This window comes from Alternaria rosae (assembly GCF_020736505.1).
Source record: "Alternaria rosae strain MPI-PUGE-AT-0040 chromosome Unknown BKA58scaffold_6, whole genome shotgun sequence".
In the NCBI taxonomy this organism is placed as follows: Eukaryota; Fungi; Ascomycota; class Dothideomycetes; order Pleosporales; family Pleosporaceae; genus Alternaria; species Alternaria rosae.
In genome coordinates this window covers 124,019-149,853 of record NW_025763575.1, presented here as the reverse complement: position 1 = coordinate 149,853, position 25,835 = coordinate 124,019, and the positions used below count along the sequence as shown (strand labels likewise).

The window sequence follows — 25,835 nt, the reverse complement described above, 5'->3', positions numbered from 1 at the left end:
CCACGCCCAATAATCAAACGCCCAGTATGCCCAAACCATAACATTGACCGACGTAAGTCGATCCAAGAACTCATAAGCCTTCACTGTCATTATCGCATCAATGGGAAGTTGTATCAGAGCTCAGGCTTAGCCTTATCCTCTCTGACGTCATCTTTCTCGACTACCACAAAGTCATCGTCGGTGTCGGTGATCTTTTGCTTCTTTGGAGACGGCTGTTGAGCATCGTCGGTATCTTTAGGGTCGGCCGTCGGGGCGTCTGGAAGTTGCGATGCGAGTTCGGAGGGTTCGGTAGACTGTTCCTCTTGCGCTTTGGGGTCAGAGTCAACCGGCGGGAAGTAGTCACTAGGTCTACGTCAGTGTATGGAGTGAGACTGATGACGGCTGAGACTTACGGGATGTTCTTGAAGTACGCGTCCTCATCTTTTTGGAGGAAATTACAGAATATGACGCGGTCAAGCTTGTCCGCCTTACCCTCCTCTTCAAGGAACTTCCGCACCGTCTCGAGCGCGACTGTGCTAGCCTCACCACTGGGGTAGCCGTAGACGCCAGTGCTTAAAGCTGAGAATGCGATGCTCTTGCAACCGTTCTCGACTGCTAGCTCCAAACTTGTACGATAGCAGCCGGATAGTAGTTCTGCTGAGCGCGAACCCTCTTTCCAGTATATCGGTCCAACGGCATGGATAACCTTCTTGCTAGGCAGTTCGTAGCCATCTGTGATCTTGGCACTGCCTGTCTCGCAGCCGTCCAGCGTCTCGCACTCTTCTAATAAGCCGGGCCCAGCTGCGCGATGGATGGCGCCATCTACGCCTCCACCACCTAGAAGGGAAGTATTCGCGGCGTTGACGATGGCGTCGATGGCTAGGGTTGTGATATCTTGTCGAATGACACTGATCTTGTCGTTGAGGGTAGCGGACGCATTGTATGTCGACTGGACCTTGTCTCCGCTTGGCACAATCTTCTTTAGCTTGTAGAGCAAGGTGAGGGTGGGGATCTCGTCGAGAGATAGTGTGTCGGCCATTTTGGGTGATGCGCTTCGTGACCGGGATGACAAAGGTCTTGCGAGGTAATATGCGCTCGTCATGAGTGTTCGGAGTGGTCGTAATGCTCGTGTGGCAGGTGTTATTAGCATGGAGGAAGCGCAGTGGGAGAGTACCTGGAGATCTGGCGGGAGCGGCAGGAGCTTGGGCCTAGGCCCCCTCCCGCAGCTACCCCGCTTACTAACTAGCCTTTCCGGTTTGGTGCCAACCACGTGCACCGCTTGCTCTCCAAGATTTTGTCACCTTTGACCACAATTGTCCATTACGCCTATTACTCAACGCAGTAGTCTTCAAGGCCCATGACTACATATCAAAACTTGATTTCACCTAGGGCGCACTGGGAGGGAGAATGCCAATGCTCCGCTATGAAGCGCAACGAAGAAGACCTGAACGAGGGGCCTGGCTCTTCTGTGGTGCCTTGTTCAGGCTCTGTGCAGACAGCCACTATGTCTGATGTGACGTATATATACACCATGTCTCTTAGTACTCTTGGAAATAATGCGTACATGGCTTTGCAGTTCTTGTGGGAGGTGAAAGAATTGTGGGTGTCGCACTCCGAACTGTTTTCCCGCTTGACTTTCGAGCGCTCGCTCTGTATCCAGCCTGAACGCTCGCGATAATCACTGTCGTCGTTGTAGAAAGTCTCTAGCGATCGCCATCGCTTCGCATAGCCGATGAGCATTCGCTCCTGATGAACAAGACTATACAACCTAAGTATGATGTTCGAACTGGAGTGGGTTATGTTGGTGTTTTTGTAGATGGTATTTCAGACTCCCGGGGATCCATACAGGTTCGTAGGTGCAACGGTATCAGTAGCCATCGCGTGCAGTCTGGTATAGTGGTGTGTGCAAGTCGATTTTGGGTGTGCAGCTGAAGAAGGTGCTGAGTCGGTCAAATATCAAAGTTGCTGAAATTTCCTTCAAATGACAGCTTTGTGCGCTAGGTACCCTGCACTGCGATGACCTATACAATAACCTATAGGCAATTAGCCACTTACAACCCCTGCAATACAAACAATATAGACAATGGCTAATTCTTCCAATTAAATGATGGCGAAGGGAATTCCGGCTGAAAGATCAGACAAACCTTGCACCACCAAACGCTGGTGTCACGTAATTCCACAATCACTGCCTGATTCACCTCCGCGAGGCCAGGAGCGATAACTCTCCATTCACATTCTTACCATGCACCAGGATTGGGTTAGGGGGTTCCGATGTCTCCGAAGATGACCAGACAGATACGAACGCCGCACTCCAGCATCGCCACCTTGTTTGCGATGTCGCATGTTTCTCAATAGGATGACAAACATCGTCTTTGCGAGACGTCAGATACGTTGCCGGCCGCGGTCTTACCCTAGTGTAGTCCAAATGAACATGCCAATACTCTTGTGAAGTGTAGAACATGCTATAGCCAGCCAAACATGTTATCGCTGCTGACAGTAGCGAGTTAAGCGACTTGCCGCCGCGCCCAGGTGCGATGGACCGTCCCGCAATTTTATCGTATACGGCGGCTCCGTCATCTTGTGCATGTCAAGAGAGGCTGTGCCAGGGCTTGGTATCTTGGGGCGGAAATATTCATCCTGCCACGTGCCAGCGGAGCGCGAGCATGCCCAGGTGTAGTCTGATACTCTGCAGCTGTGATGCGGCATTCTACTGTCGTCCGTGGAGACGGATGTTACACACCGTGGTTCCAGGGTTCTGTCGTACGCGCACGCAATTTTCATACGGCGTACATGTCTACTGCTCGAGTTGTCCGATGGTAGTTTGGTGGAGGTGAAGGTACCATGTCAGCAGATGCAAGGTCGAAAAAGGCATGGAGGTCCGCCACGGGCACAGATTTTCCTCCGACCCGCTTTACCCCGCACACGCTACCGGCGCCCACTGTTCTGTCAAGCTTCATCACCCATACCGTCGATAACGGTCGGCCGCCAAGTGCCTTGTGTACATCCTCCATGCGGCTCTCTGCCTATGAAATATCGCGACCCCAGATGCCAACCATAGGGTAAGGCTTGACCTTGTCGACTGCCAAGTGGACCCTTCCCCAGATTCGCTACGATGATCCGAGAAATAGCTTGGAATAGCAGGTGTTGCGGTAAACATGGGACGATGCTAGTCCTTGTGCAGTTTCCCCGCGGGGTATGACTGTAGTGATGGCGAGGTAGCATCATGAAGGATGGCTCGGCGATGAGGCCTTCGAAACGAGGCACCAGGCATAAGAAGGCACACACCCTTCGCTCGGAATACTCATAATCAGGCTAGAAACCATAATCTATTCATTAATCTTACGATCAATTTCACCAAATCTTAAACCAACATATGGGTTGCTTTAACACTCATGCATCCGGTACTCTGGACCCGCCAGAGGTCCGCAACTGGCGGATCCACCTCATCGCACTCATCGCCTCGATGTCTGCGCTAGCTAGTAAGTCACATTGGAATTATTCGGGTCTGAAATCTAATGTCGAGATAGTGGGTTACGATACAGCCGTTATTGGCGGGACTATGGCCCTCGAATCCTTCATTCGTGACTTTGGCATGAACGACATCGCGAAGAGCAACCGTGACACAATTCAAGGCAATATCGTTTCTACTTTCCAGGTACGTTCCTGGAACTGAGCTGCTGTAAAGTGGTCACGGACTGACAAAGAGCAGGCAGGATGCTTCTTCGGAGCGCTCATCGCTTTCCCCTTCGCGGAACGCATTGGGCGAAAAAAGACTATGATATTTGCGTCCGCGGTATTCCTGCTTGGCGGCACACTCATGACTGCCTCTCAAGGTAGTCTCAATATGATCTACGGCGGTCGAGCTGTGGCAGGTCTAGGTATTGGCGCATCAAGTATGGTCGTCCCTGTCTACATCTCTGAAACAGCACCGCCTTCCATCCGTGGCAGATTGGTCGGTATCTTCGAAATTGCTTCTCAAGGTGGAGGTATGCTAGGCTTCTGGATCAATTATGCTTGTGACCAGACCATTAGCGTCGAAGGCCAGACGCAATGGATCGTTCCTCTTGCGATCCAGCTCATTCCCGGTCTGCTCTTGCTTCTCGGTGTCGCATGGTGCCCTGAGTCGCCTCGATACCTAGCAAAGAAGGACAACTTTGAAGGCGCAGAACGCATCTTGTGTAAGATTCGGTGCCTCGACGAATCACATGCGTACATCCAGCACGAAATGAGCGAGATTCGCGCGCAAGTCGAACGACGTAGCGCGAATCGCCAGAGCAAGAAGCAACAGTTCATGAAGCTATTCCAGAAGGGTGTGCGTAACCGCATGGCCATTGGTCTTGCGCTCATGTTCCTCCAGTCCTTCACTGGTGTAAGTATATACCATCTGCACGGCACGATAGAGGCTAATCTGTCAGGTCAACATCATCACTTACTACGCACCTCGCATCTTCGAGACACTCGGTATCTCTGGAACATCACTGAAGCTCTTCTCTACTGGATTCTACGGCATCGCAAAGACACTCGGCATGTTTACCTTTACCTTCATCGTTGTCGAGAAGGTTGGTCGTCGTAAGGGCCTTATCTGGGGAGCTGCGCTTGGTTGCATTCCCATGTGGTACATCGGCGGCTATGTTATGAAGGCTGATCCAGCTGGAGCTGCTTTGAGAGGTGATGTGACACGCAACGGCTGGGGTTACCTTGCGATGGTCTGCGTTTACATCAACGCCTTCATCATCTGCGCTACATGGCAGGGCATCACATGGACTTACGCCTCTGAAATCTTCCCACTCGACATCCGTATGCTGTGTGTGTCCCTCACGACGGCGGATACTTGGCTGGGTTCTTTTATTATTGCCCGCAGTACCCCATACATGATCTCAGATCTGGGTTATGGCGCTTACTTCTTCTTCGCAACCATCTTAGTCGCGATGGGCATCTGGAGTTTCTTCTTCGTACCCGAGACGAAAGGTATCAGTCTTGAAGAGATGGATGCCCTCTTCCTTAGGCCGATGCACCAGGCTGTTTGGGCGCAGCTTCGCGGTAAGCCAATCTTGACCGAGGAGGAAGTCATTGCAAGGAATAAGGGTATGGAACATGAGAAGGATATCGGTGTTGAGACGATTGAGACAGTAAAGAGATAAGACGAATGAAGGCGACGAGGGGGCGCGATCAATGATGGCCGATAGCTCGGCCTCATCCCCTTGTCGCCGAAGAAGGCGGCGAACGCGCATGGACCTGTTCCGCGGCATTCAATCAACAACTCCGTCTTCAAACTCCTGATCTCTTTTCGGCGCTTGTGATATATGATGCAGTGGCTTCTGATACTGACTCACAACGTGCATCTTCGTCGATTCGTTACAGCGTTCGCTTGATACTGATCCAACATACCTCCGGGCTAGGGAGGAATCTTGGCTTATATAAGTATAGCTTGACGCCGATCAAGATTCCCTAGCTGGGGAGCTGCCACCTGCATTGCAGCTCTGGTAACACAACAATACGAAACGACGAGGACCGCGCAGTTTCACAGAAGGAGTATAAAGCACGCTGTATCAATGTCCAGTATCGACACAAGCGCACTCATTGCCCCGATAGAACACGACAAGCTCTGATGGCAGCTTACCACTACAGCATTCAATAGCCAGGCTCGTCACGCTACAGTACGGCCATCGAGATCACTATGAGTCGGACGAGATGCGGAGAAGCCATTGCTTCTGGTGTTCAACAGCCACAGTCGCGTCCGTACCTCGATGATGGCCGATGCCTGCAAAATTGCCGAGGTACCCGAGTGTAATGATTGGCTGAACGAGCGGATGATCTACGGCGAAAGGGGAGCTTGGGCTGTGCCGAGGCATCGTCTACAAGCTGATTGGCGGTCGGATTATAAGAGGAACTCACCGGAAGCGATTTGTAGACCGCACCCAGATCTGTCGCAGGGGAAATAGACACTTGCATCTGCTCGCGCGCGCTATCTGCCGATCATATGGAGCCACGACCCCAGACGCTGGGGCTTAGGCTGTCGTTCTCGCTTTCGCTTGAGTCGTGGACGGTTCTTCCTTCCACGATCATAGGCTAGATCATGTCCCCGAAGATGCTTAAACCCTGGAGCAGCATCGACTATCGCTCAGGCTAAACAAAGACTGAAAATGATCTGCATACAACACTGACAAAACGTACACTATCGATATCGTGCTGACTGCCTAGCATCCAAATCAAATCACCCTAGCGTGCTGTCATCTTGACTTATAATGGTTGTTCCCCAACATGGGAGTGGATGATCTGAGTGTCTTGCGTGTTCTCCAACCCTATACTTCCAAGCATCCCATACCTTCACGATGACGTTGCACATCGCTTCGTCCGTAAGCAAAGCGCTTTTACTATGCTCTTTCGCCTCAACAGTCCTGTCAGCGCCCGTTGAAAACGGGCCAACGGTCACACTTGCCTCTGGTGTCGTCATAGGAACCACGACCAAGCCCTCGAACCAGCCATCATTGACAGCCTCAGCGAACGCCTACCTGGGAGTCCCTTTCGCGAAATCGCCTCCTCTACGCTTCGCCCCGCCCGAGGCAGCTGCACCATGGTCTAGTCCTCTACAGGCTCAAAAGGTCAAACCAGCATGTATTCAGCAGTTCTCAGGCACTGGCGATATTCGTGCCAGGACCATGGAGTACTTCAACAACCCCACCTTTTCACCACCGGCGGAGAGTGAAGATTGTCTGTACCTCAATGTCTATACACCGCCAGGTGTGACATCTTCAAGCAAGAAGGCTGTCATGTTCTGGCTGTTCGGAGTATGTAGTCACTTTCTTTTCATGGAAATCGACAGCATGTTCACACGTATAGGGTAACTTAGCTTTCGGAACCGGCGGACTGGGATTTTACGACGGAAGCTCTCTGGCAATCAACGAAGACGTCGTTGTAGTCACTATCAACTATCGCACAAACAGTGAGTGTCTCTACCATCCAAGTCCAGAAGTTCTGTGACTAACATGCCAAACTTAGTCTTTGGCTTCTCGAACTCGCCCGAAATACCCTTTGGCTCCCAGAACGCTGGCTTTTTAGACCAGCGATTTGCACTGCAATGGGTACAAGACAACATTGCGCAATTTGGCGGCGACCCTTCTCGTGTGATGATCTTTGGTGAATCCGCAGGCGGCGAATCGGTCAAGCAATTGCTGGCCAACCCACCCAGCCCACTCCCATTCTCGTCAGCTATCCTTGAGTCTCAGAATGCGGTACTTCCCGGAAACGGCCTAGTCAACTACAAACAGGTATTGCTGCATTTTGGCTGCACAGACATCGCTTGCCTTCGCAAGGTATCCGCCGAGGACATCAAAGCATACATCGAGCCGAACTCGCTCGCGTTCCCACCTGTCAACAACGATGGCACATCTGTCCCCGATGTTAGACTCAGCATATCCACCGGGAAGTTCGCCAACGTACCAACGATGCTAGGGACGAATCTGAATGAAGCACGTGCCTTCCTGGCAGTAGCCGGTGTAACGGACGGTAAAACCGCCTTGAACAACTTCTTCAGTCAGTACAACATCACATCTCAAGCCGTTCGTGACTCCATAGTTGCGGCGTATGCCGCACAAGGTATCACAGATTTCTACGACTTAGCCGATAGGCTCGGCACAGATTTAGTCTTCACATGTACGACCGCCAGGCTAGCGAACTACCTCGCCATTTCTGGTCGCACAACCTATCGATACCAGTTCACGCCTGTCTTTCCTTCGGTTGCGCTTTTCCCCGATCCAGGTGCCTATCACACTGCTGAGATTCCAGAGGTCTTCGGTACGTATCCGCTTTCGAATCAATTCGGTACTGCGACGCAGCAGCAGATTCAACTCAGTACTTTCATGCAGAAGACTTGGGCGAACTTTGCGAAGAACCCCGCTGGTGGCGTTGGATGGCCTAAGGTGGGTAGTGCGCTGGGCAAAGAGTTGGGTGTGTTGGGCAAAGACGGAAGTAGTGGCGTGACTGTTCGGCCACTGTTGGAGGCAGATTATGCTTGCCCGCTATATGCAGGTGTTGAAGATCTTCTGGGGTTGTCCTTCAAGTAGACGATGTTGTTGCACTCCGAAAACAGCTATGTAGAGTACGATGAGAAACTACTCGTGTTTAATATGCTATGGCCATTTACGCTTGATACACTAAGCTTACGACGAACAAGGTGATGACGACAGATGCCAGCACCCCTGCGAAGATACTGAACCCAACCTTCCTTCTACCACTCAACCTTCCCATTACAAACTCCTCCCTTAAGTCTTTCCTCACCAAAGGTATTGAGAGAAGAAACCCAATACCAGCCAGCCAATAGCCAATAGGGATGATGATTGCCAAGCACAGTTGTGTCACCCTCCTGTAGCTTTCACTCGTTGTCTCTTCGTCCATCAACGATAGGCCGATGATCTGAGGGCCTGAAGAGTAAATGAGAACTTGCACACTACCCCAGATAGCAAGACCAAATGTCTTATAGCGCGGTGGAAGAAGCAGCGCAATGAGCGCGAAGAGACAGCCCAGCCAGAGTTCCGCAGTGAGATAAGCGAGACTCATAACGCCGTAGAGAATCTTGATGCCTCGGTCTTCTGAGCCATTGGCAATGTCGCGAGAGAAGACCATGAGAAGAACGAAAAGAGAGCTGACCATGCCTCCGATGCCGGTCAGATAGACAGGTGTTAGTTTCGTCCGTGGCCACAGTACCGAGGTCAAGATGCCGCCACTGAGTACCGCGACTGACCCGACGACACCGACAATGATGCCGTAACGAGAGAATATTTCGGTATGCGAGGGATACGTATCTCCGAGATAGCTGGGCATATAATATCCAAAGACGTTGCCACTCAATTGACGAAAGCCGGCGGAGAGAACGAGGAGCCAGAAGGAGTTCATGCGGAGGATGTAAGTGAAAGCAGCATGCAGATCAGATCTTGCTGCTTTCAACCTCGATGTGCCTTGGATATGCGGTGGTATGTCGGCGAAATCTTCGTCTACGCTGTTGTTGTGATGGCGTGCGCTCATTTGGACCAGACTTTCTCTTCTCTTTGGTTCCCGCAGGACGAGTCTTAATAGCACCGCTACAACACATCCCGTGATACCGATGGCTCTTAGAGCGATGCGCCAGCTTGTGCCGGTTTCCGTAAACGCAGTAGCAATCTGGCCACTGATGGCTTCGCCGATGTATACTCCAACATAGAGTACACTCTCTCCGATGAACACATTCCTCCATCCAACCAAATCACTAATGAGACTGATAGATAGCGCCTCGACACTAGCCTGTCCGATACCCATTCCAAGTCTGGCACAGAATAACTGGCCGAAGTTGTTTGCTAGAGACTGAAAGATGACGCATAAGCTCCACCAAGCTGCCGTGACACACAGAACCCATACGCGAGCCGAAGTATAATCCGAGAGGAAAGCGATGGGTAGAGCGAGTATGGCGTAAACAATGCCCGTTGCGTAACCAGAGAGAAGGCCATATTGTGTCGAGCTTAGTGAAAGATCTGCTAACACAGAAGTCTGGAAGTATGACAGAATGAATTTGTCGTACTGCGCGAGGAAGTAGTTGACGAATAAGAGTATAATGCAGAGATATGCATAGGCGTTGTGGAGCAGCGTTCGCTTCGAAGTAGTCGCGTGCGTGGTCGGTACCACCTCATCTTGGTAAGGCCTTTTCGTTCCATCATCGTACGGACGTTTCACATCCATTCTCGATGCGATACTGATTGTATTGAAACGTGAAGGCTCTTAGATTCCGGGATCAGCTGTGTCCAGACTGGTTGGATACCAAGCAGTGGCGCAAAATCGATGACGTAACATTCACCACACCCCGCAGCCGAGATACCCGTTGCGGTATGAGGTTAGGCGCTCCTGCAATCTGTAGTTCGCAGGCAAATCCACTCTCCACGATGCCTAAGCCAGAGCCGCAGCTTCCCCTGGGCAGCTCTTCGACCCTACGCGGTTTTGCCGAAAGCTTCTCGTTCCACAACTCGCCAGAGTCATTCATTACATCGCGCATCATCGCTTTCCAGAAACAGCACCCAGAGGCTGTCGAGAATAGAGCTATCGTTCGGGCAAAGGTGCTAAATCGCAATGTCGCAATTGTCTCTTCGCATGCGCAGGTTCACCAAGTCCTGGCCCAGGACGCGGCAGGTTACGAAGCCAGTGGCGCATATGCTGAGCTAATGGCACCGTTTTTCCCGTCACCAAACTTGTTACTGACGGATGGTGACGAACATGCATCTATGCGTCAGACATGGGAAGCGAGGATGGAGTCTCTCAAGGCGGTGCTGGCTCCTGCAGTATCTGAGCGGGTCGATCAACATTTTTCTGAGCCGTCAACGTCGGAGACAGACATGTATGAGTCTCTGAAAAGGCTTTCATGGAAGATACTGCTCGGGACATTTCTGGGTCTCGATCGAGACAACGGTCTCTTTGATACGATGGAGAGTCTCCAGGAAGACCTGCTTCGAGGCCAGTTCTCGCTGTTCCCAGTCACGGTCAACACGGGCTTCTGGCATTCGCCTCGCAAAAAGGGCAAGGAGGCGAACAAGAAGCTACAAGACAGGATATCGCGTCATTTAGAGGAAGAAACTAGTACCTGTCCATTCGCTATCGCGAACCAAAGAGAAAGAGAGGACGTAGCAAAGCACTCAGTCCTCTTTACCAGCAGCCTCGCGGTCAAAGCGCTAGCATCCCTGTTGACAGCCTTCCTGTTGAACCTTTTCTTGTATCGAACGAATGAAGGTCGATCGCTGGCCGATACTTTGGCCGGTGAAACTGAACCAGGGAGGCTTTCGCTACGCTTACGCGCCATACTATTGGAAACTGAACGACTTAGCCCGCCCATTGTGGGTGTCATGAGACGATCAACAAGAGACAATATCGTCTCGTCGCCGGGAGAGCAGGCTGACATCAGAATACCAAAGGGCTGGGACTGTTGGCTGTACTTCGTGGGCGGTGGCCGCGATCCATTGACTTACGGGTCGACTTGGGATGTGTTCGATCCAGATCGATATCTTGACAAGAACCTGCCGCCCGGTGTAGCCTACGGAGCGGGTCCAAAGACTTGTTTGGGTCGCGATGCAATCCGCGAGATCTCTCTAGCTGTAGCAGAGACGTTTTTGCGCCTCGGAATTCAGATTGGTGGGAATGTTGAGCCGCGTGGGGTGCGCGGTTGGTTGGGGTGGGAACCAAACGATTCGGTGATGCCTGAGGATTGGGCTCGAGATATGAAGCAGTTGCCCACTCAGAGACCATCAGACCCGATTATGATACGTGTGTCGCGTAGCTCTTCATAGCAAGATTTCAATGTATTCGTCGCTTGATGTTCCTCTTCGCTACGTTGAAAGCCAACATAGTCCACCAAATACCATTCAACCCAACCAGCATAGCGGTCCCGATCTGACATCGTTTCCTTAGCATTACATACGCTTGCCACGGACTAAGACCATGATGTTGGCCATATTTAGTCAATATCCAGTAGACGACACCGAATCTTGAAGCAGCGAATGTTGCCGAGAAGGCAATATCCAGGGAAGTGTTTGGTGCTCCTGTTCGTTGTCGGTTCCACCATCGCGCATGCATTAGTGGTGTACTGCCGTTCATCAACAAGAACGCGGTTATCACCCACATCCCTTTTTCCTTGCCGACTGCAGTGTACGCCTGCAGCACAAGTAACGCGGATGAAAGCAGCACGTGGTGGACGAGAGTGACAGGTGAGTCTCGAGCCACAACGCGTAAAGCAGCACGAAATGTTGACTGGTTCTTCATGCGACGTGCACGAAGCATCGCATATGTGTCGTACAGGAGGTAAGCGGTCTCGTATGCGGTCAGCGCGTTAGCCAATCGATTATGGCCATTGATCGTAGGGTTATGGGAGTCGTCTAGGTGACGATCTCTCTTATGAGCATCTTGTGGAGCTGAGCTCGGCCATGGAAGAATTGGCCATGACGAGTATCGTAGCAACAACAACGCAGCGATGGAAGACGTTGTGGCATGCGCTGCTGAGACAGCCTTATTGAACCTGACTGGATCCGCTGGCATTCTTGAGGTTCAGTATAGCTGAAAATGTCATTTCAGGGCGAAAGGAGTGCCATGTGAGTAGCGTCTTGATGAGATGCGATGCGATGCAAATGATCATGGTGGCTTCTTGGGCGCTCCTCGGCTGACTGACACCCATGGTCCGTGCGGTATGCACGTCATCGACCCCTTCATCCCAGCCACCGAGTTGAACCTGATCCACAATCACCATCATCACGTTGTTCTCAGCTGAAGCAAGTCGTAGGAATGTCTCGTACACTTTACATCCTATATAATGCCGACGCATCTATCATGGGCAAATTGAGGTATGGTTATCGAAAGATATGCCATTCTTCGGAGGAGAACCCAGCTTGTGCAGCCTGTATGTTTCCCTCGGCGACCTCATTCGTCTGATACTGCGATCGAGTATGCTCATCCCAGCAGGTGACATCACACATGGTGGATTGTCGTTGAAGGAAACACCAGCTTGGGTGGAAGCGAAGAAAGCAATAGAAGCTGAGTCCGGATACCACATCGTGCAGTGGCATAAAGACGAGCTGTCTGGAGAGGTTCGTGGTTACGATGATACCTTCCATGTACTAGGATCTAGGTACTGACCATTTGCAGGTGAAGAAGTTCGTGGAGTCCAACAGCATCCGTTATCCGACCATTGTGTCGAGCGGAAGCGATGGTGGTCTCTCAGAGATAATGAACAATTTGGAGCTTGCGGCTTGTAAAGGCAATGCACAAAGTGTCATTTCGAGGCTTCGAGAGAAAGGCATCATGCAGCAGAAAGAGGTTTCTTCGTCTCTATAGCTAGTTCCATTAGATACCATTTGTCTAGCTCAGCGCCTGCACAAGCCACTTTGTCCTTTGTGCAATGCCTAAGCATACTAGAAAGGCCATTGTCCATGAGAGATGTTGCAGATAGCGAGGAAACATGAGCATGGCTGTGAAGAAAGCCGCGCTCTCCGTCCCTTCGATAAGTGCTGGTCGCATTGCCACGCTGGTCAGCTCTTTGACCCTGCTTCCATCCTTTCCGCTGCCTTTGCGCTTCTCTAGAATGGCGCCAATGTAAAACAAGACAAAGTTGTTGACGTGAAATGATGCTTCCAGAAAAGCTACTGAGAACCAGACACTCTTTGCATTGGGCTCTTCATTGCGTGCTAAAGCGCATGATATCGGTATGGCCGAGTAGATGATGAAGTCGCCCAAGAGGTCAAAAAAGCCGCCAAGATCCGAAGACTGGTTGCGTTTTCGGGCGACGGCGCCGTCGAGACAATCCAGTGCCCTGTTCAGTGCCCAGAATGTGGTGCTCGCAAGAGTGTTGTTGGATGCAGCGGTAATGCAGGAGATCACACCTGAGGCAAAGGCCAAAAAGGTGATAGCTAGTGGCGAGCAAGATGAGGGAACGAATGGTGTAACAGAATCGAAGAGCGTGTCTTTGATCGGCCTAAGCTGGATGTCTAGCATGACTGCGGTAAATGCCAAACCGGCCGGGCGATATCGAATGACAGTGTTGGGTCAGATAGAATTCTGAAATGAGATGCCTTCGGAACCGTTCCGAAAGGATGACGTCAAGAGTCAGAAATGCCCAGAGAGCGCCAATAGAAGGCAAATGCATGCGACTCAATACATGATGGGTTCTCTTCGCTCGAACCCACATCTGACGATGGTTTTGACGTATCAAGCCGCTCTAGGAACCCTCTTCCTCTCTTCCATCGCCTTCCCAGACCTATACCAACCTCTTCTCACACCTCTGTGGCAATGGCTGATACAGAACCCTCTATATCGTCTGTCAACCTTTGAGACGATATGGACAGTCCTTCTTTACGCGGTAATCGAGGTGTCTATGACGGTTGTGTTCATGCGAAACCCGCAATGGAGATTTGCAATCCAGCAGAATACAAAAGAGGGGGACGCAGCTAGGAAGCCACATGGGATGCGACGCCCTTCGCGGCGATGGGGCGAGGCTGTCACATACATGACGCCGCTGCTACTCATGGATTTGACCATGATCAAGAAGTTTGCCGATGTTCCGCTTACTGCAATGCTAGAGTCGGGCAATTACCACGCGGCAGCGGCAGCAATCGCAGCAAACAACTCCACTACGGCGTATCACAGTACGTTCTTGGTGCCAACACTGCACAACATGACGATGTATTCGCCCCTGCAAACACAACGCGCTCTTCCAGACCTTCCTCCTACTAGCCGCCGAATCGCCCTCGAGCTCGCGACGAGCTTCTTCCTCTACGATGCGCTCTTCTTCCTTTTCCACTACTCGCTTCATGTCATACCCGTGGTCAAACGATGGCATGCACCGCACCATCGACACGCCGAGATACACCCCCAGACCACGAACCAGCTGCACATATTCGAGCGACTGGGCCTGGTGCTGCTAGCCAACTTCAGCCTTAACATCATAAAGAGCCATGTCTTCACGCGGACTTTGTTTGTACCAATATTCGTATGGCTATTAGTAGAGCTGCATTCGGGGCTGGATCTACCGTGGGGTTATGAGAAGATCTTGCCAAAGGGCTGGGGAGGCGGAGCTAGAAAGCATAGCCTCCATCATGCACGAGGCGGCGGAGGCTACGAGCCGTACTTTACATGGTGGGACAATTTGCTGGACCAAGTGGGCCACAGTCCGAAAGAACATGTCGAATAATTGTGCACGAGCCCCCTCGGTTCCAGATGCATCGTACGACTGCCAAAATGTCAACAAGCACAACGAGGGCGCATCTACGAGCTATGTTTGCATCCCGATAGCCAGCGAGCCACAGCAGTATAGAACAATTCACAGCACAGCTCTCTACAAAACCTCACCGTCGTGTTGGTCTAGAGTGCGCGTTGAGCCTTCGCGGGAGCGGGAACTTGCGAGATACCGAGGTCGCTAAAGACCAGGCGCCAGCCGCCCCTATTGAACGCCACAAGAGCTTGATTAACGATAGTATGGAGGGCCTCGCGACACGAAAATTCTATATATAAGAATTCTCGCTGTAGACAAATTGTGAGTATCGCTCATCGTCGCTCGTTCTTCACACAGTCGCTCGTTACAAATTTTGTGTCTCATCGACAATTTCACTCCTTCAAACTTGATAATCTTCACAAGCTCGACTCAGTCACCATGGCTTCAAAATTCATCCTTGCCTCCTTCATCAGCCTAGTTGTTGCGCAAAATGACCCAGCAACTATGGCAGTCCCATGGATTGGCGACATTTTCGATGGCTCGGTCTTGCCCAACATGTACGGCTCCATTGTCACCGCAAACCCCACTGCTACGACTCTTGCACTCGCCTGCGCTACCCCCAGCGACTGTGGTCTCTTCCCCGCTGAGACCCTCGTCTTCGGTCCTTCGACTTGGAATCTCAACATGGGAGACCCAAGCCCAGAGTCCGACTTTACCGCTACAATGGACTGCGTGATTGCCAAGAGCGCGGTATGCAAGGAGACGGCTGGTGGAACCGAGGCAAACTTTCCCGGCAGTAGCACAGAGACATACGATGCCGAGAGTGTAGGCACGTTCGAATTGTTGATCACGGCTGGTGTGGAGAAACTCAGCCACGACGCGGAACCCACTACGACCGATGCTGCGATATCCACCGCTACTTTGCACAAATCACATCCGATATCTGGATTTGTGGAGGAGATGAGCGCAAGCACAGGTGTTGCAGCGAGTTCTGGAAGTGTGAGCCAAACTGGTAGTGCCGCTGTGGCAGATGCTACTGGTGCTGCTAATGCGAAGAGTGTGGTTGGTGGTGGTCGTCTTCTTAGCGTGGCTGCTGGTGTAATCGGAGGCCTGCTGCTATAAAACCTCGGTAGCCCAATAATACTATGAATTCTTAGTTGCTATGCATCGCTTGATCCAGGGAAACCTTGCCATATTCAACATGTCGCGCACTGCGTCATTGCGCCTCTGGGTAGGTGCTCGGTCTCAAGACAGCGCATTCTATTCTCGGGAACCAAAAGTTGCAGATCACGAAGAAGCACTTAGCTTCACCTCTTGACGTATTCAAGCTCAGGATTCCATGTTGCCAAGCTCATCATCCTATATGGCCAAGTGCTGTGCCGCAGCACCGACGGTTGGTTTCTGATTTCTTGCTTACACGTTAAAGTCAACATGCTCTAATCAATGGTACTGTAGCAGAAGTCATCTGCTCATGCTACATGCGAATTTGCTTGTATAATATCCAAAATCCACTGAAGTACTGGTGGTCTTTCCCGCCAGTCTGCCACAGCTGGTGAAGCTCCGTATGTGTCCAATAGCCCCAGGAACACCCTCGTAGTTAATAGGTGATATGAAATTTCAGCAGTGATAGAGTCCCGATGATGATGATCCTCGTGGAGCCGAGGTATCTAGTGTTGCGCGATTTAGCCCATGTACATAGGCATTGTTCGATCTTAACAGCTCGGCTATGTCGTTGAAATCCTTGGCGCATCCGGGTATTCAGACTTCAAGTCCCCATCGAGCGTTTCCATTTCGCCCCAAGGACTTTTCACTGTTAGGAGCACATTTCGATTTAGCCCTCACGCCGTGTATCGTCGACGAAGGCAGCCAAAGTTACGCCCTGCTGCAGAGTACTCGTTGCTCGCGCTGCGAGCGCGCCGCTGTTCATCGTCATTGGAATGTTTTGTTGACGGAACGGGAAGCGAGGTTCGCCTTATTACAAGGCACTGCTTGTACGCGCTGACTGTATCCTAGACACTACCAGTCGTCGACCATGGATCCTCCACGAGCTTGATTTTGAGGGAGTTGGCACCTCTGGGCGAAAGACGTCTGTAGATGAGAAGCATGGAGTCCCTCAAGGAAGTCACTATATAAAGTGTGAGACTGAGCCACCCTTACTCCCAACTCCATCGCAAGTCTTTAGCATCTTCCAGAAAGCATACATTCGACATTCCTTCGAGATGCGTCTATTCCTTCCTTGCCTCGCTGTTGTTGTCGGTTTCGCCACTGCAGACTTCGTGATCTACACGTTCGAAGACAGCAACTTTACGGGTGAAGCCTACGTAAGACGTGTATTGTCTGTGGAATCAAAGTATTACTAACGCAGCTCTAGGTGGGGTGGAAGTTCTTTGATGGCCCCCCGGACTGCAATAATATCTGTGACTCATCCAACATCCCTGGAACGGACGACGCAAGTGATGGCGGCGTTCGTTGCGAGGGTAATGGTAATTGTCTCTGTACGAACTGGATGTGAAACAAACACTGACTTTGCACATCTGCACTTAGACCCAGCAGGTGGATGCGCTTATCCGGATAGTGTGGTGACAGAACTCGAAGTACATGTAGAGGGCGTTATGCACTGGACTATCTATGGTGAGAACTCGTCGGTCTACCATCATGTCCCAAGCTGACAATCTGAGTAGAGGACAAAGGGTTCGACATGGAGGCCGCGGATGGCAGTGGCTCTAAGGGCGTGTGCACGCCTGATACCTCGGACGATTACGATTGCGCCAGCTGTGGTAGCCGTTCAGTAGGCCGTCGCGTCTTCTCCTGCAAGAGCAATTTTACGGCGAAGGATTTCGGCTTGTAGAAGGACTGAGGTAGCTGGGTTATTGGTATTTCCGGATATGCCTGTGTAGTGTCCTAGTCTTGGTTCGAACGTCTTCCCCTTGGCTCCTGCGACTCATGTGCGAGTTTAATCTGTCTTTACCGAATATGTCGCGCATTCTCCCATCTAGAAATGATCAAATCCGGTTATCTGAACCTGTTAGAGGTTGTCTGATCAGTTCGTGATGTTTTTGGAAAGCAACGAAACATTGACAAGTACACGCAGACAGCTTCCAAAGCGCTGGCCTCCTCTGACTTCCCAATGGTTACTAAGAGGAATACCCTGTCGTCGAGCATATCCGAGAGATGTTGGCACGTTGGGTTAAACGGAAATGTACAACCCTCGGTTAGGTCGTCCTCAAACGCTGAGGTCCCTTGGAAATACTCATCCGCGGATATAAGCCGGAAGCGGCTCCGTGAAGTGCCTTGGCGGTCTTCTTACAGTGTACCCTACACGGCAAGCTACCCTTATACTGCAAGGCCAATGCTATGAGATTTACCATGGGCTTGGGTTCCCTGGTGTAGGTTGAGGGTGCTGGAGATGGCGTATAATTGTGGGGCAGACCCAACATATATGAGGTCGTCGGGGTCGTTGCCCGCTTGCATCTCCTCGTCCAATTTTACCCCCTTTGTCTTCACAAATTTCGAAGCCTATCAAATTCGTATACGGGATTGTGGTATTCTGTATCGTTGGGTCAAAAGTCGAAAGCAACGCATTCACCGGATGTGCTGGTGTGGACATGGTTCATGCGAGGAGATGATGAAATGACCTGCTCCGAAATAGCAGAGTCTGAAGTGAGAACTCGACACATGCGTGAAAACGCCTGAAGAAGAACTCTGAAGGGATCGCGAAAGAGGAGGTCTGTCAGTGAAGGGAAACTGTTGGTGTATAGCGATAGAACGCGCTTTTCTCACAGAAACCAGATGACGTCATCGCATTCGTTCCCACGAACATCGCGACACCGGTGACAGCGCCGCCAATTTTCGACTCCCTGCATTTCGAGGCGTGTTTCCGCGGGTTCATGAGAACGGTTTCCCATCGGCGCGTCTTTCTCCAGCTCGAAGTTCTGTGTAGTGCATGATCGATGGCAATTCGGACGAGCGGCACAGTGAGATGCGGCTAATGTGTGGTTGCCCCGTTCCACTCTAAATCCCGAGGTCGACGCGACAACTCTGAACACCAAGACTTCACCAACGCATGAGAGCTTTGTTTACGCAATCGAAAAGCCTCTCCAGGAGAAAAGTAAGTGGAGTTGACGTTTGATCACTGCCTCACTATTCCCTCTGCATACAAGGCTGACTTGGAAAGTGACCCATTCTCCTGGGCTAGAGTTTCGAAGAACTACTATACTACCAAACGCGCACGCGGATATCGAAGAAACGATTACATGATTCCATCATCAACACTCAGGTAGTGTAGTAGAAGTCGGGCCGCACATCACCCATATCCTCAATCTCCTCCTCGGTCTTGCCCTGTACCCAGTGGTCGCGCTTGCCCTCCTTCCTGAGCTTGTTCTCACGCTTGAGCGCAATGTGCATGAAGAGGGTTCCACCGAAAAGGAACAAGAACATGTAGGCGAGCACGATGCCGTGGCCGGTACGGTAGTGCGGCTTCTCCTTGGGCATGTAGATGTTGGACGAGACGACACCGTTCATGTTACCCCACCCGACGACGACACCAACCATGACACCACGCTTCAATGAACCCTCGACGTTGTTGGAGGCCCAGGTCAGCGTGTTGGAGACTGTGGGGTAGATACCCATGGCACCGAGGAATGTGGCAGCGTACTGGACTTTCGCGTTCGTGGTGGCAAGTAACATGGCGAATCCAACGCATCCAATCGCCGAAACTACGAGGTTGCAGATACCACGCTTCTTAGTCTTGTCGGCGACCCATCCGATAAGGACTGTTAGGGCGGCAGCAGCTGCGTAAGGAGGGACGGACAAGAGCTGGGCCTTGGTACCTTTGTGGCCCATAGCAAGTAGGATCGTCGGGAGGAAGAGCGAGAAAACGTACAAAGGGCACAAGCAGCCCATGTAGATGACAGCATATCCCCAAGTTTTCCAGTCACGAAGGGCGGCCATTACGTGTCGGCGGTCGATGCCTCCAACCTTGGCGCGGGCTTGTCCATCGGCCTTGAGGCGACGCTGAGCTCGTAGCTTCTCGTCGGGTGTGAGGAATCGGGCCGTGTCCGGGAAGTCGAAAACCATCCACCAACAGAAGATGCCGACGAATACAGTCATCAAACCCTCAATAATGACTGCGCATGTTAGCTTGCATCAAGTGGTTAGATTGTGAAGACATACAGATCCATCGCCAACCGGAGTAACCACCCGCACCATCCATCTGAGTAATAGCGGCAGCCAAGAGACCGCCGAAAGAACCAGCAAGCGCGGCAGCGGAGAAGAACAAAGCAGCACGGAAACCAAGTTCCTGGCGTTTGTACCAGCAGCTTGAACATTGTCAGTGACGAACGTCCGTCCGAAAAGCAGGTTGCAACTTACGAAAGATAATAGTTGACACCGGGAAAAAGGCCAGCCTCGGCAATGCCCAGAAACCAACGGCATGCGAGAAGGCCCGCCTTGTTCTGAACAAGACCCATCAGTGTCATGACGATACCCCAGGCAAGGATGATGGCCGTGAAAAAGACTCGAGGGGACCATTTCTTGATGGCGATGTTGGTCAGCGGCTCGAAACCGGCGTAAGAGATGAAGAAAATAGTTAACGCGTCGTTGTAGTCGCGGCCCTTAGGATTCATTCCGATCTCCGGCTCCATGTTCGCGACACGAGCATTGCCGATGTTGGTCCGGTCCAAGAAGGAGAGCAGGTACAATAGCGACAGCCATGGGATCAGCCACTTGTCCATCTTCCAGACCAACGCTTTGTCCTACTAGAAGTCAGCGAGTTACAGGACGAGAAAATGAGAGCATGTCGTACAAGCGCAGCGCGTTCGGCATCAGACTTGCCTACGTCTGGGTCGGGCAGGTCATCGACATCTCCTGGTGTGCTGATCCGAGAGCTGTCAATGTCGTTGGCGTAGATGTGTTGGCCCTTCTCGTTGGCCTCGTTGACCTCGAGGCTGGAGTGCTGCTGTACGGCTGCCATGATGATTGGTGCCTGAGGGTGGACTGGAGTACAAGAGTCTGAGGAAACGTCCGTAAGAGGGGCAGCCAAGTGTCTCTATATGTACTCAGGCTCGCAAACACCGTGGGTGTGTCGCTCGAAACGAGACGGACCCTGCTAGGGTTGATATGACCAGCTAACCTAGCGCGACCCGGGACCCCATGGGGCGGTTGGATGGGACAAGATTGTGGATCTGACTTAGCCCGTCTGCTGCTGCGTCCGAGCGTGGCGGTGGTAAGGGCGCCGAAGAGGGCGAAGACGCGATATCTTGACGCGCCTCCGCTTGGCGCTATCGGCTGCAGTACCACGTTGCCTCTGGCTTGTCAAATCTGTCACCAACCGACGCGCTGCGGGAGTCCACCCTCTCTCGTGCTTTACCGATCACCTTGTACGTTTACTCGGCGGATCCAAAGGAAGCGCGTATCCTTAGATTGGACTTCAGCCTCCCAACTCCAATCCCTATCCTAGGAGTGCGGACCGATGCCACTGCGGCCCCTACGAAAGCAATTATTCCACCATATCGTTCTTTAGGCAGAGCCCCTCCTCGCTCCGGACCAAGCGCATGTATTGGGAACTTGCTGCGTTCCAGAACGACCGGGACTTGCGTTAAATGGCATCTCTGGGCACCGCCGACGAGACCATTCGAAGCCTCGTAAAAACGCCCACCAAGACCTTGGCACAACGCCCTCACGCATGGAGCCGCGGATAAGGATTGGGCGACAGGGTGATTCTTTTCAGCCGGCAGGACGAAGCTTTTCGCTGAGCTTCGCTCAATAAGTATAGTCACGTCGTGTTACAGCGCCTCAATCTTACACGATTCTCACGGTCTGGTGTTGAGTTTCCAACACAGCGCGCATCAAACAGCGGACTCTTCCCCGCCATGCCCATCATCCGGGGGTTTTGTGGAGTGGCTTGGCAGCGCTAGAGTCGGCCGGACTCACATAGGCCGCCCCGCTCTCCAGGCATCGCGCACTCTGGTGCTCTCTGGAAATCCCGCTGTCCACCACTGGGATAAAGCTGACGAGAGCCCAGATGGCTGCATCGGATAAATGGAGCACTGGCCTCCTGTAATTCGCCAGTGCCGTCCAACACCCACGGCGCGAGCGGAACAATGGAAGCTGCTGGTTCTTGCATGGCTGCGTCAAAGCACCCTGCACCATGGATAGCGACAGCACTGGTCTGAGGCTACTTGCGACGGTCTCTGAACCCGGGCTACCGTTAACAAGCGACATCTGGGCACGGCATTTGCATTGACTTTTGGGCTATACGCACGTGGCCCACGGCGATACCGCAGGCAGTTTGTAATCGTTGCGCTGCCCCGGCGAATGACCTACGAATCCAAACACCTGGATGGCGCACACGATGTCATGCCTAGAAACGCCAAACAGCGCACCAAGCCGATCGTCCATGTGGTTGTCGCGTGGCCGACCATCAGATGGGATCCAAAAAGATCAGCGAGCGTTGACTGAGCCCCTTGCCTGCTTCCACCCATCTCAACGTTCCGCAGCTCCTAATTGCGTGCTGCGCGATCATCTAGTTGCGTTGCTGCGGCACAGCTCGAATGCATGCCAAAATACGCCCGCCTGCGACAGGGCTCCCTAGCTTGTTGTAAGCAGCCGTCAGCATCGGGAACGTGCTCTCTCACCTCTTCGTAAACATGGTAAGAAGAGAGATTGGCCAACCACGCCGCAATGAAGCATAGCATTAATACTGCGTACTGACATCTCAACACATGCAACAAGCCTTCTGGTAGTATACGAAAGGTGAGTTCCAACACACAGTTATTGCTATTTTCATCTTCAATTACGCAAGAGCATCTAGAATCAGAGTCTGGTTATCGTTTCGTATTTATATATGTGCATTGTCAAACGCGGACATCGGCTATGCGCGTCTAGTAAACTATCGAAACGCATCGTCTAAGCGCAGACATCCAGTCTCGCTACCGATGGGTCGTGGTCGCTGACTTGCGCATCATACTCCGGCCATGTATTAACATGAATGTGCTCAAAGTCTGCCCTGCTCTTCTTGGCCAAGGACGGCGAGACGAACATGTGGTCCAATTCCTGAGCATTCATGTCAAAGAGGTAGGTGTAGCGCTCGAGCTCGTCCTCGCGGACTACCTCATCTAGATCCTTGAGCCCCGAAATCTTGGTGTACTCTTCGAGGGGTTGCACAAAGGCAAACTCGTTGAAGTCCCCTGCAGTTACGACACGGGCGTTCTTGTCCTTGGAAAGGATATCCTGCAATTCTACGTCAGCCGTGCTCTCATCTTCACATCAATCTCACATCTTCAGGGGCAGCAAAAGGCATTCCTTTCGTGCGAGCGTGGCGTTCTTGGTACCACCGAAGGACGAAGGTACGAGAAGCGTGCTGCAGCCACCCCTCTCCGCGCCGCCTTGCCGCATCGAGCCGCAACCGACATATCAACGTACCTTGACGAAATTTGCGGTGAGACGCGCCTGTTCGAGACGATCATCTAGAAGCATATCGTTAACGAATGTTGCACGAATTTACTCAGATTGATGAACTTACCAACGCCACCATTAACTGGTGGTCGAGCATCTCCATGCAAGCTACTGCTTCCTCCCTTTGAGCCAAAGTGCACGTTGACCGTGAAGAATACGTTCGGCTTCTTCGCACCGGCCTTTCCTATGACCTCCCACTGTGCAGCCAACGGCTTTCGGCTCGCTGTCCAGGCGTCATTTGCCGGCTCGATACGTCCAGGGTTGTACTTCAATGTCGGGCCAGCAAGCACTTCGTTGGCATCGAGTGGACCGCCCGGGTTAGGCTTGTAGAGGCGAATCAGGTTCGGCTTGTACAGATAGGCGACGCGGATGTTACCACCTGGCTGGCCACCGTCTTGATCGTCAACAGGCACAATATCAGTGAATGTGTAGTTGGGGCCGCCGGCTGCTGAGATGGCAGCAGTGAGAGTGCTGAGAGTAAGGTTCGCGGATACGACTAGACAAGTCAGACGATTCTATTCAATGCGTGCGACGCGGGACGAGTGGTGCGGCTCGTATGCGCTCCGTCGCCGGGTACGACATTCGAACAGGGGGAGAGGGAAACGCTGTGACAGCTCTCTAGATCACTAACCTGCATCGTTGGTGGGACCGTTGTCGTCTTGTACCTCCTGAATGAAGATGATATCTGGGCTCTTCATGTAGTTCACAATATGGTTGGCAAGGTCAGGGTGGTGATCAGATGTAGGCGCAAGGTTCTCGACGTTGTAGTCGCCAAAGGTGATGCCATCGCACTTGCCGCTCGACACAAGCTTGGTCGCCGGAGGAAGAGCAGGCTTCTGGCTCTTGGTGACCTTGATAGCGGTTGTGGGAAGGATGCGGTAGAAGCCAAAAGCGTAGCTGACGATACCGGTGATCTCCTCGACTGAATCGCCCATCTTGGTGCCAGTGGGGTTCTTGGTTCCGTCGAGAGGAGATCCAATAACAATGGCCTCTGGGTTGGCGTCCTTGTCGGTCAAGGTCAGTCCCCCACGGTCGTTGCGGCCAGAAACTTTCCAGTCTCCAGCTACCCAGGTGTCGCCGTACTGATTGGGTTTGGTGAGTGCAGTAGGCTTCTTGACAGTAACCAATTCACCGGTCAAGCTCTCCCAGAAATCAAGACCATACTTCTTGGGCTGTAGCTCCGGGTTCGCTACGCTAATCTGTGAGACGTTGTTCGGCACGGCGAAAACATCTCCGCCATCCAGACTGCTGTATTGCTCGTTCGGAGGGTCGCGTGTGTCCTTTCCAATTACCAGCGGCTTTACAGCAGAACCAGAGCCGAGACGCCCCTGCAATACCGGTGTTGAAAGCTGGGTGAGGTAAATGTAGTCCTTGTTTGAGCGGTACTCGACCACCTTTCCTCCCACAACGATAGTATCGCCAACCGTCAAGTTCGCACCAAACGTGCGACCAAAAACGTATACAGACTCGGATGTCCGCTCGTCGCGATCAGGCTGTGTCGATCGCAACCAAAGACCATCAGGCCCCTTCGCCGTAACAACACCGGTAACATTCGAAACCGTCTGATCTCTGTACGGCGAGAGAAACTTATTTCCATTGATCTCCGCAATCGTAAGCGCAGTAGAAACCGCCACTGAAGCCGAAAGGGCAAGAAGTCGCGTCAAAGGCGCCATAACGAAGGGTAAAAACAAAGGGATCAACGGGAATAGCGTATTCCAGAATTGAGGCTCGGGCCCTATCTTTTTATAATCCGCATGCTACCATACTACCAAGTCGAAAAAGCGTGTTCCAAGAACCCGGTCCCGCTGCTGTCTATCAATGACGATCGCGCTACACTCCGCTTGACCTGTTCCTGACATTTATCGCCGCTGGCCGTCCGACCCGTTCGTTACTAAACATCTCCCCACCTCACGCTCGACTAACTCATATTCGCGACTTGCCTATCACAGCCAGCGAACAACATGCCACCGGCCATGCGCGAGCCCCGATAGCCCTTGGCAATACCACCGATTCTCTTGACATCTTGTGCGTATACTCGACGCGTGCAGCGACGCGCGTGGTTTGGTTGGTCGGAGTGCAGCGCTGGACCCTGGTTTGGCGCGGGCCGAGGCTGTAGCTTCTTTGGGAAGGTGGGACGGTGATTGGTTCGAAAGCGGGAAGTTGGGGAGATTTGAGCGGCGACATCCGCTAGGCGTGGCTGCTAGGCTATCAATCAAGTGGGAGAGATAAGACACGTGTGGGGATGGCGCAATGGATGTTTTTATGCGTGGTATAGGAGGCGCGGCTTGGGGGGTGTGGCGGTGGAGTATACATGAGAGGCGGGAAGACGATGGATCGTGGATCTTGGATCTTGAATGAAGAGGGCTGGGCACTGAGATGGACGGCTTACGAACGGGAGCACCTTATACAAGCAAGAAACTAGATAGGTCTGGAGCCTACCTCGACATTAAGTTAGCCACTTTGCATGTTTCCATGTTGATGTAGGCTGCAGCCCGATTTAGCATTTCCCTAGGTTGACGTGGGAGCGTGCTTTCCGCTTGTGAGTATATAACCGGTGTCGACGCGGTTTTTACGTTATGGGAAGGTGCGCTATTCCTACCGCGTCTTTTACAGCTCATGTTTATCTCAACAGCAGAGTACACACGTGTGGAGACGCGAGAAGAGATACAGCACACGCAAAACCACAGTTACG

The 25,835-nt window shown here is 52.2% G+C and overlaps 12 protein-coding genes across 12 annotated transcripts; 7 read left to right on the top strand and 5 right to left on the bottom strand.

Annotated features, from left to right (window-relative positions):
* Positions 1–113: 113 nt before the first annotated feature.
* On the bottom strand, positions 114–1,018 carry BKA58DRAFT_316799 (uncharacterized protein; the record flags this gene model as incomplete). The annotated part of the gene is made up of 2 exons (XM_046167593.1): positions 114–342; positions 393–1,018. 2 exons carry the CDS (start codon positions 1,016–1,018, stop codon positions 114–116), a joined length of 855 nt encoding a protein of 284 aa, XP_046023870.1.
* Positions 1,019–2,902: 1,884 nt separating this feature from the next.
* Positions 2,903–5,316, top strand: BKA58DRAFT_362083 (quinate permease). The gene is made up of 4 exons (XM_046168801.1): positions 2,903–3,458; positions 3,507–3,634; positions 3,689–4,348; positions 4,395–5,316. Exons 1-4 carry the CDS (start codon positions 3,353–3,355, stop codon positions 5,118–5,120), a joined length of 1,620 nt encoding a protein of 539 aa, XP_046023869.1. The 5' UTR covers positions 2,903–3,352; the 3' UTR covers positions 5,121–5,316.
* Positions 5,317–6,208: 892 nt separating this feature from the next.
* BKA58DRAFT_469864 (liver carboxylesterase 1 precursor) lies at positions 6,209–8,108 on the top strand. The gene is made up of 3 exons (XM_046175164.1): positions 6,209–6,767; positions 6,820–6,922; positions 6,979–8,108. The coding sequence occupies exons 1-3, from the start codon at positions 6,312–6,314 to the stop codon at positions 8,040–8,042; spliced, it is 1,623 nt and encodes a 540-aa protein (XP_046023868.1). The 5' UTR covers positions 6,209–6,311; the 3' UTR covers positions 8,043–8,108.
* Positions 8,109–8,118: 10 nt separating this feature from the next.
* Positions 8,119–9,976, bottom strand: BKA58DRAFT_458556 (major facilitator superfamily domain-containing protein; the record flags this gene model as incomplete). The annotated part of the gene is made up of 1 exon (XM_046174675.1): positions 8,119–9,976. Exon 1 carries the CDS (start codon positions 9,685–9,687, stop codon positions 8,119–8,121), a length of 1,569 nt encoding a protein of 522 aa, XP_046023867.1. The 5' UTR covers positions 9,688–9,976.
* BKA58DRAFT_402387 (cytochrome P450) lies at positions 9,888–11,279 on the top strand (the record flags this gene model as incomplete). The annotated part of the gene is made up of 1 exon (XM_046171715.1): positions 9,888–11,279. The coding sequence occupies one exon, from the start codon at positions 9,888–9,890 to the stop codon at positions 11,277–11,279; it is 1,392 nt and encodes a 463-aa protein (XP_046023866.1).
* Positions 11,280–12,226: 947 nt separating this feature from the next.
* BKA58DRAFT_421353 (uncharacterized protein) lies at positions 12,227–12,916 on the top strand. Its single transcript, XM_046172774.1, has 3 exons — positions 12,227–12,382; positions 12,445–12,569; positions 12,628–12,916. Exons 1-3 carry the CDS (start codon positions 12,268–12,270, stop codon positions 12,814–12,816), a joined length of 429 nt encoding a protein of 142 aa, XP_046023865.1. The 5' UTR covers positions 12,227–12,267; the 3' UTR covers positions 12,817–12,916.
* On the bottom strand, positions 12,841–13,486 carry BKA58DRAFT_469861 (uncharacterized protein; the record flags this gene model as incomplete). The annotated part of the gene is made up of 1 exon (XM_046175163.1): positions 12,841–13,486. Exon 1 carries the CDS (start codon positions 13,471–13,473, stop codon positions 12,841–12,843), a length of 633 nt encoding a protein of 210 aa, XP_046023864.1. The 5' UTR covers positions 13,474–13,486.
* Positions 13,487–13,648: 162 nt separating this feature from the next.
* BKA58DRAFT_469860 (uncharacterized protein) lies at positions 13,649–14,668 on the top strand (the record flags this gene model as incomplete). Its single annotated transcript, XM_046175162.1, has 1 exon — positions 13,649–14,668. The coding sequence occupies exon 1, from the start codon at positions 13,673–13,675 to the stop codon at positions 14,666–14,668; it is 996 nt and encodes a 331-aa protein (XP_046023863.1). The 5' UTR covers positions 13,649–13,672.
* A 252-nt stretch (positions 14,669–14,920) lies between these two features.
* On the top strand, positions 14,921–15,845 carry BKA58DRAFT_386062 (uncharacterized protein). Its single transcript, XM_046170431.1, has one exon. The coding sequence runs from the start codon at positions 15,128–15,130 to the stop codon at positions 15,809–15,811; it is 684 nt and encodes a 227-aa protein (XP_046023862.1). The 5' UTR covers positions 14,921–15,127; the 3' UTR covers positions 15,812–15,845.
* Positions 15,846–16,676: 831 nt separating this feature from the next.
* Positions 16,677–17,583, top strand: BKA58DRAFT_469858 (uncharacterized protein). The gene is made up of 4 exons (XM_046175161.1): positions 16,677–17,010; positions 17,061–17,172; positions 17,234–17,320; positions 17,371–17,583. Exons 1-4 carry the CDS (start codon positions 16,909–16,911, stop codon positions 17,535–17,537), a joined length of 468 nt encoding a protein of 155 aa, XP_046023861.1. The 5' UTR covers positions 16,677–16,908; the 3' UTR covers positions 17,538–17,583.
* Positions 17,584–18,953: 1,370 nt separating this feature from the next.
* Positions 18,954–20,756, bottom strand: BKA58DRAFT_186363 (major facilitator superfamily domain-containing protein). Its single transcript, XM_046165492.1, has 4 exons — positions 20,493–20,756; positions 20,060–20,442; positions 19,862–20,007; positions 18,954–19,815 (listed from the first exon to the last, which is right to left on the bottom strand). Exons 1-4 carry the CDS (start codon positions 20,658–20,660, stop codon positions 18,962–18,964), a joined length of 1,551 nt encoding a protein of 516 aa, XP_046023860.1. The 5' UTR covers positions 20,661–20,756; the 3' UTR covers positions 18,954–18,961.
* A 1,737-nt stretch (positions 20,757–22,493) lies between these two features.
* On the bottom strand, positions 22,494–24,973 carry BKA58DRAFT_386056 (endonuclease/exonuclease/phosphatase family protein-like protein). The gene is made up of 4 exons (XM_046170430.1): positions 23,775–24,973; positions 23,211–23,639; positions 23,111–23,154; positions 22,494–22,918 (listed from the first exon to the last, which is right to left on the bottom strand). Exons 1-4 carry the CDS (start codon positions 24,814–24,816, stop codon positions 22,595–22,597), a joined length of 1,839 nt encoding a protein of 612 aa, XP_046023859.1. The 5' UTR covers positions 24,817–24,973; the 3' UTR covers positions 22,494–22,594.
* Between the last annotated feature and the right edge of the window lie 862 nt (positions 24,974–25,835).

What these genes read in the sequence shown, in the direction of transcription:
- BKA58DRAFT_469858 (XM_046175161.1), top strand. Translation starts at nt 16,909, where the DNA reads ATGCGTCTATTCCTTCCTTGCCTCGCTGTTGTTGTCGGTTTCGCCACT. An exon ending in ACTTTACGGGTGAAGCCTAC is followed by an intron (nt 17,011 to 17,060) that starts GTAAGACGTGTA and finishes ACGCAGCTCTAG; the next exon opens with GTGGGGTGGAAGTTCTTTGA. An exon ending in CGTTCGTTGCGAGGGTAATG is followed by an intron (nt 17,173 to 17,233) that starts GTAATTGTCTCT and finishes ATCTGCACTTAG; the next exon opens with ACCCAGCAGGTGGATGCGCT.
- BKA58DRAFT_469864 (XM_046175164.1), top strand. Translation starts at nt 6,312, where the DNA reads ATGACGTTGCACATCGCTTCGTCCGTAAGCAAAGCGCTTTTACTATGC. An exon ending in TCATGTTCTGGCTGTTCGGA is followed by an intron (nt 6,768 to 6,819) that starts GTATGTAGTCAC and finishes TCACACGTATAG; the next exon opens with GGTAACTTAGCTTTCGGAAC. An exon ending in TATCAACTATCGCACAAACA is followed by an intron (nt 6,923 to 6,978) that starts GTGAGTGTCTCT and finishes TGCCAAACTTAG; the next exon opens with TCTTTGGCTTCTCGAACTCG.
- BKA58DRAFT_421353 (XM_046172774.1), top strand. Translation starts at nt 12,268, where the DNA reads ATGTCTCGTACACTTTACATCCTATATAATGCCGACGCATCTATCATG. An exon ending in GAACCCAGCTTGTGCAGCCT is followed by an intron (nt 12,383 to 12,444) that starts GTATGTTTCCCT and finishes TCATCCCAGCAG; the next exon opens with GTGACATCACACATGGTGGA. An exon ending in AAGACGAGCTGTCTGGAGAG is followed by an intron (nt 12,570 to 12,627) that starts GTTCGTGGTTAC and finishes GACCATTTGCAG; the next exon opens with GTGAAGAAGTTCGTGGAGTC.
- BKA58DRAFT_386056 (XM_046170430.1), bottom strand. Translation starts at nt 24,816, where the DNA reads ATGGCGCCTTTGACGCGACTTCTTGCCCTTTCGGCTTCAGTGGCGGTT. An exon ending in CGGTCCCACCAACGATGCAG is followed by an intron (nt 23,640 to 23,774) that starts GTTAGTGATCTA and finishes TGACTTGTCTAG; the next exon opens with TCGTATCCGCGAACCTTACT. An exon ending in TCACCGCAAATTTCGTCAAG is followed by an intron (nt 22,919 to 23,110) that starts GTACGTTGATAT and finishes GTAGAATTGCAG; the next exon opens with GATATCCTTTCCAAGGACAA.
- BKA58DRAFT_386062 (XM_046170431.1), top strand. Translation starts at nt 15,128, where the DNA reads ATGGCTTCAAAATTCATCCTTGCCTCCTTCATCAGCCTAGTTGTTGCG.
- BKA58DRAFT_362083 (XM_046168801.1), top strand. Translation starts at nt 3,353, where the DNA reads ATGGGTTGCTTTAACACTCATGCATCCGGTACTCTGGACCCGCCAGAG. An exon ending in CTCGATGTCTGCGCTAGCTA is followed by an intron (nt 3,459 to 3,506) that starts GTAAGTCACATT and finishes ATGTCGAGATAG; the next exon opens with TGGGTTACGATACAGCCGTT. An exon ending in TCCTCCAGTCCTTCACTGGT is followed by an intron (nt 4,349 to 4,394) that starts GTAAGTATATAC and finishes CTAATCTGTCAG; the next exon opens with GTCAACATCATCACTTACTA.
- BKA58DRAFT_186363 (XM_046165492.1), bottom strand. Translation starts at nt 20,660, where the DNA reads ATGGCAGCCGTACAGCAGCACTCCAGCCTCGAGGTCAACGAGGCCAAC. An exon ending in ATGCCGAACGCGCTGCGCTT is followed by an intron (nt 20,443 to 20,492) that starts GTACGACATGCT and finishes GACTTCTAGTAG; the next exon opens with GACAAAGCGTTGGTCTGGAA. An exon ending in CTCCGGTTGGCGATGGATCT is followed by an intron (nt 19,816 to 19,861) that starts GTATGTCTTCAC and finishes TAACATGCGCAG; the next exon opens with TCATTATTGAGGGTTTGATG.